Source organism: Dendronephthya gigantea, unplaced genomic scaffold (assembly GCF_004324835.1).
Source record: "Dendronephthya gigantea isolate DGI-Jeju-01 unplaced genomic scaffold, DenGig_1.0 000037F, whole genome shotgun sequence".
NCBI lineage: Eukaryota > Metazoa > Cnidaria > Anthozoa > Malacalcyonacea > Nephtheidae > Dendronephthya > Dendronephthya gigantea.
The window spans coordinates 1,072,405-1,078,539 of NW_021163047.1; the positions used below are offsets into that span (position 1 = coordinate 1,072,405).

Here is a 6,135-nt window from a genome sequence, read left to right on the forward strand (position 1 = left end):
ATGCCAGCTCAACTGCAAATAGCTGTACAGGGTGAGTCAAAAAAAAGTGACACCTTTGAAATTCAAATTAGCCGCATAGCGGCTGTAATGTGACAGAAGTTGCCTAAAATATTTCATTGGTATACGAAGCATATCATATTAATTAACATAAAACATAAAGTTTGTTCCCATTGGGAGTTAAAATGCATTCTAAGCTCTGTAAATACAAAAGAATAGTTTTATCAAATCGTTTTTGTTGATTGTACATGGGAATTGTCATATTCCAGTCATAAGTTCGCAGCTAATTTGAATTTCAAAGGTGTCACTTTTTTTTGACGCACCCTGTATTTGTTTAAGTGCTCTCGCAGTTAATTCAGCGTTAGATATTTTGTGCTGTACAGCTTACAACGTTTACAAGTCAGTGAATGAGACTTAACATTTACCAGGTACGTAGTGAACTATAATTGCCGTATAATCGTCATTTCAAGCAGCAGTTCTGCAGTTATATCATTTAACCGTTAATCCTACAAAATCTTTCTGCTTTGTTTGGCAAGACTGAAGGATTGCGTGAAGATTTTAGCCCCGTTTACACTACACTGTATTTATTGGCACGGCACGGCTAAAATGGGTACCCGCACCATTTCATATTTCCTCAGCCTTTGTTTTGGTATCCTGAACACTAATGAAATTGGGTACGGATACCAATTTTAGACGTGCCGTGCCGATAAATTGAGTGTAGTGTAAACGGGGCTTTTGCCATGTAAACATAGCTAGCCATACCTTGATTCGGCGTAAGTAAACGTACGAACACAGCAGGTAATTAAATTAGCTAGTACGCGTTGCTTTAAAGCTTTTGAGATAAACTTATATAGTAATTTCTATAACCTGGAGGCTGGTTATTTTGAGTGTTAGTTCAAATACGAACACAACTGATATCATTCTATTGAAAAGTCTTCATAATCCGACCACTGTGAAGTTGGCCTCAGATTCGGCCTTTTATTGGGCCTCACATTCAACTGTGTTCTATCATTCAAAAGTAGAATTTGGCTTTTTAATAATAACAGGTTTTTTAGCCATTTTTTCGTTAAATTACGAAGATGTATAGCTAGACTGTAATTAGAACAAGACGCCTGATCTGGCGTTAACTCCGGCGCACGTGCCAGTCTTTAATATAGAGCTTCTGAACATAAACAATACAGTTCATATTCGCATTTAGATGCCTTGCGAGTTGCGAACCTATAAATGTTCGATTGCGAAATTTAGAAGCACATCGTACTTTAAAAAGTGTAGAAGTTCAATTGTTCAAAAATGTAAATAAACCGCATGATACATTCGCTTTGTCTTACACTTTGCTTCTGGAATAGGCGCTTATACAGTTATATTAAATCTTCAATCCTGTGCAAACTACGACGTGTCAACGCGCCCATACACGACTACATCATCTTATTAAACGGCGAAATAGCAGCGATATTATTAGAATAGGAACAGAATCTACATGTATTAAATATATTCTTACCCCAATTCAATCTAAACTTAATCGAACAGCATGAAAACAACGGTTTATTTGTTCCTCTTGGAGGAATTGCCGTATCATGCGAGCGAAATCGAATCGCGCATCGGAAAATTAGCCAAAGCTGTACACCACAACTCTTAGAAGATAAGACTGGGACGTAGATAAATACGGTTACATACACATTTCAAATACTAGAATGGTTCGCGCCATTTCAGACTTGCGACGACGAAAAATAATAAAAAAAAAACAAAAACAAAACAAAACCGAGGCGAATTTTCAACTCCGTCGCTGACGCCGGAGTAATAAAGCAGTTGATTTTATACAGATTTACAGAGTAAATTGATTATAATTTTAGGGCACTGTGTGAGAAGTGGTTGACCCGCATACATATGGCATAAACTAAAATGTTTTATTGGAATTCCTGTGTATACGTCTATATTTTACAGAATTATACGGCCTTACAAATGGCGTGCATCATTGTGCTGCACAGTCCCAACATACTCGGAACTATTTGTTTCCTTGCTCAAATTAAAAATTTCATCATGATATAAATACAAAAGACTTAACTAATATATGATCCTCTCACCGACGCTATTAATGTTACAATTTGCCAAAGTCAGTTGCTACAACAAGAATTAGCGTAGATGTGCATACAAATCAAACGTACTATTGCCATATGACAAACAATGGTCCAATGAGGTTAGGATTATAAGTTATATATATATATATATATATATATATTATAATATATATATATATATATATATATATATATATATATATACAGTCGTTATCATTAAGGTTGTCACCTGAAAATATATATAAATATCTAAATACCGATCACGTGATTGTACTGCATACGTTAATTTTACGGGAAATCGTTGGAAATCTAACTTAATAATTTCTTAAATGTCATGGTAAGATGAACAATATTGATAATAATAAAGAAACAAGAGGTAAGTAAACAAAATAAGCCATGTTTAATGGTCACGTGATTGATATTTATATATTTGTGTATATATTGACATGGACAACCTTAATGATAACGACTGTATATATATATATATATATATATATATATATATATATATATATATATATATATATATATATATATATATATATATACACGATCGTTTCAAACGTTATTTAGAACAGTATTTTGACTATTTTCCCATCTATCCAAAAATATACACATCAGTTGAAGCCTGAAGGCGCAGACGTTACACGCAGACGTTATATCGGAGAGCTCGGTTTAACCGTTTGTGCAGTTGCTGAGCGCCATAGGCCCAAATCGTGTGGTAGATTCTTGTATTTTCTCATTAAAAAAGAAAAATTGAAATATAGTAGAGTAAAAAGTCGTTTCATTCAGCTTGTACGTCGGCGTTGTGTTCACTTGTATATATTTGTTAAATTCATGCATAATTAATCATACAAAAAACATCATATTGCTCCATTTGGGTCATATGGCAGCCTTTGTATATCCAATGCAGACAACGGCAATCTGTGTCATTTGATACAGTATACTAGTACGGTTATTAGTTTTCATTATCAACCGATAAAAGATTGATCATGTAACGAAGGATGAATGCCATTACTGTTCGACGCTCTATATACAACTTTACATTTTCGTTTTACAGCTCATCTTAAGATCATGGGGAAGATAATGTATATCGTAAGCTTCGTTTTGTTTGCAGCTGATCTGGGCACAGATATTTACGTGGCTGTTAAACATCGCGAGAATGGTGATGAAGGGTGGTTTGCTTGGACGCTAGTTTTTACTGTCATTCCTCTTGTCATTAGCTTTTTGGCGCCTTGCTATGCAAAAAAACTATACGAAGTTCGTGATATTGGAGATACTCTCGTTATAGCACGTTATATGGAGGCAATGTATGAATCCGCTCCACAATGGTGTCTTCAGGTTTACATCATGTTACTTAAATGGGAATTCCCGTGGTATACCATACTCTCCACCGTGTTCTCCCTTCTTGGCTTGACTTGGAGTACTATCGACCTTGAAAGAAAAATTCTAGAAGACGAGTATGATAACTGGCTATTCTTGGTTGTATCTTTCTTGCACGAGCTGTCTGGTTTCATTTCTCGACTCGTCGTAATTGCTGTCTTTGCGTACGCATTTATGCCGTTTTTTTTTGTCTTTGGCATTTGCTGCTCATACAACAGTCCTCGCGCTGACTCTAAGTTTCATCCAAACACATTACTTTGGCTCCGTGAATGGTTATATTACAATTTTGGAATCGGCGTTAACGTGTGGGATCATAATGTTCATCATTTTCGCATATGTTTTTATCCCGTTTTTGTTATATCCGTCCAAGGCACTTTTCACTGCACTGTTGAAGGGTAATGAAAACCAAATGCAAACACACTATAACTGGACATACATCGTCATTGTCGTAGTTAACATCATTATGCTAATCATGATTGCCGCCTTGGACCCTATACGGAAAGACACCCATATGGATGCAGTGAGACCAATTGCGACGATATGCGTATTAGGTGCAATGGTAACCAACTGTGGTTTGCTTATATTCAAATGCTGTATGAGCTCTGGCTGCAGTGGCGACCCTGAACCATGGCCAGCCACAAGCGAACGGTAATCAGCTCATAACTATATATGTTCTGACCACTGGTCAGCTTTATTAGCCTTTTCCCAAACTAGAGATCACAGTGGATTTTCAAATATGTGAGAATAGAAATAATTTATATGCTATCAATTATCAACTTCTTTGTGACTGAAAAATGAGATTTCAGTCCCTTTTTCACAAATATAGGCTAATTGTAGGTTTGGAACTGCTAGCCTATGTTATGTCCGTTAGTGACAACTGTGCTTATCACAGGAAAACTTATATCTTTAATCATTAATCTCAAGTATACATAGGAAATTAAGTTAACTAGATTTACGCATGGGTAAGGCATGCAGTTGGCCCAGAAACTTGGCAGTATAGTTGAGGTATTCTGGCAGTAAGGAGCTAAAGGTTCGCAAGCGAAGAGCAAAATCTAAAAAGCTAAAATAAAGTTCTGAGTTACTGGGAAAACATCTGTCAGTCGTTTTTTTTATTTGTATTTAGTTATTGTAAGGTTTGGTTTTAGAGTTACACTATATTAATTTAGGTTTATGTATTTGTTCTATTTAGTCGAACCACGTTCACGCTCACGTTTCACGATTTGCATATCGTCAATTTCGGGTTAAAAAATAATATATACAGATTGTATACGAGTTTATGATCTATTATTGTGTATCTACCCATTCTGCGTGCGTTTTGGACTGTTTTTCCCGCCTCAATTGTGCTCAAACGTAAGCTTATACCGTATTAGTATTACTGTTTGCGTTCGATGGTGTTAGAGCTTACACTAATAGCCTATACTCTATAATTAGCTGCATGTATTTAGTCTGAAGATGTCGCTTGCACGTAATGTGACGAAACGTTACTCAATAAAATAAAATAAAATTAATATGCCTCGTTTGTGAATCATTTGCTGCAGGCAAACGTTATGATATATTGTCACCCGACTTGACATGTTTAGTGGGCTTGATTAAAAAAAAACACCAAAAGGCTCTTTTCTGCAGCGTTAACGTTAGCTATATTGGGCTTAAGATTGATGACGGAAAATATGATAATAGCCTTCATGCAGTGGATTAAAAACGCCAAAGATGTACAGAAAATAGAATTTCTATAGATGAATTGAAAATAGAAAGGATGATGATGATGATGATGATGATGATGATGATGAATTACATTTATATAATAATAGCGCACTTTTCATATGGATATGTTTCGATGCGCTTTACATCAAATATTACGTAATAACATACTTTATCCTAACCCACCCGCCAACCTTCCCTGTGGGAGGAAACCAGAGTGCCCGGAGAAAACCCACGACTTTCGGCAGAGCGTTAGCATACTCTTTTCACATGAGAAATTCGAAGAGTCCTGATTGAGAATCGATCCCACGACTTAGAGGCGAAAGGCGCTCATGCTAACCCCTGCGCCACCGAAGCCCCGTGAAGAAGACAGGCACACCTTATGCACAAAGTGAGAAGATTTTTGGTGTGGTTCTTTAGGTCAACGCAAACAGGAACTTGCATACAAGTGCGTGGGTAATAGTGGCTTAATTTGAGCATCGGCGTTGCTGAAATAACGCGGTTTTCTTCGCAGAATTATGAGAATCAACTGATCAAAATCTTAAAGGTTGGGGGGCGGGGGAGTGTTCTGTAATGGAATGTATATAATTGAACAAACAAGACCAACATAAAAGAAGCACCTGCTATAGTCTGTTTAGTAAAAAAAAACTCCCACCTGCTCGACCCAGCGTCTAGACGCCGTCTTTACTGCAAAACTCTCTAGTCACCAATCACCTATCGTACGTAGAGAGTCTCCTCCTCTACTCGTTTTGGCAACGGCATTCAATTATTCACCTATATTCTACGAACTATAACCCATCTGCATTTTGGGTGCAAAGGTATTTGTGAGTTTACAAAAAATACTTCAGTATTTAAAAATATTTCGCCGCCTGCTTGTGTGGAATATTCCACACACGAATGGATACCCGCGAATCACTGTTACACTTTCGTTTTATAGCTCTCCTTGAAGGAAACGTGGGTAGAATAATGAAAATCGTAAGCG

General features: G+C 36.7%; 1 protein-coding gene across 1 annotated transcript; it reads left to right on the top strand.

Annotated features, from left to right (window-relative positions):
* Positions 1-364: 364 nt before the first annotated feature.
* On the top strand, positions 365-4,206 carry LOC114526183 (XK-related protein 6-like). The gene is made up of 2 exons (XM_028547704.1): positions 365-425; positions 3,133-4,206. The coding sequence occupies exon 2, from the start codon at positions 3,147-3,149 to the stop codon at positions 3,852-3,854; it is 708 nt and encodes a 235-aa protein (XP_028403505.1). The 5' UTR covers positions 365-425; positions 3,133-3,146; the 3' UTR covers positions 3,855-4,206.
* The last annotated feature ends 1,929 nt before the right edge of the window (positions 4,207-6,135 follow it).

Bases quoted from the DNA above. Each gene is read 5' to 3' on its own strand.
- LOC114526183 (XM_028547704.1), top strand. From the start codon at position 3,147: ATGGGGAAGATAATGTATATCGTAAGCTTCGTTTTGTTTGCAGCTGAT.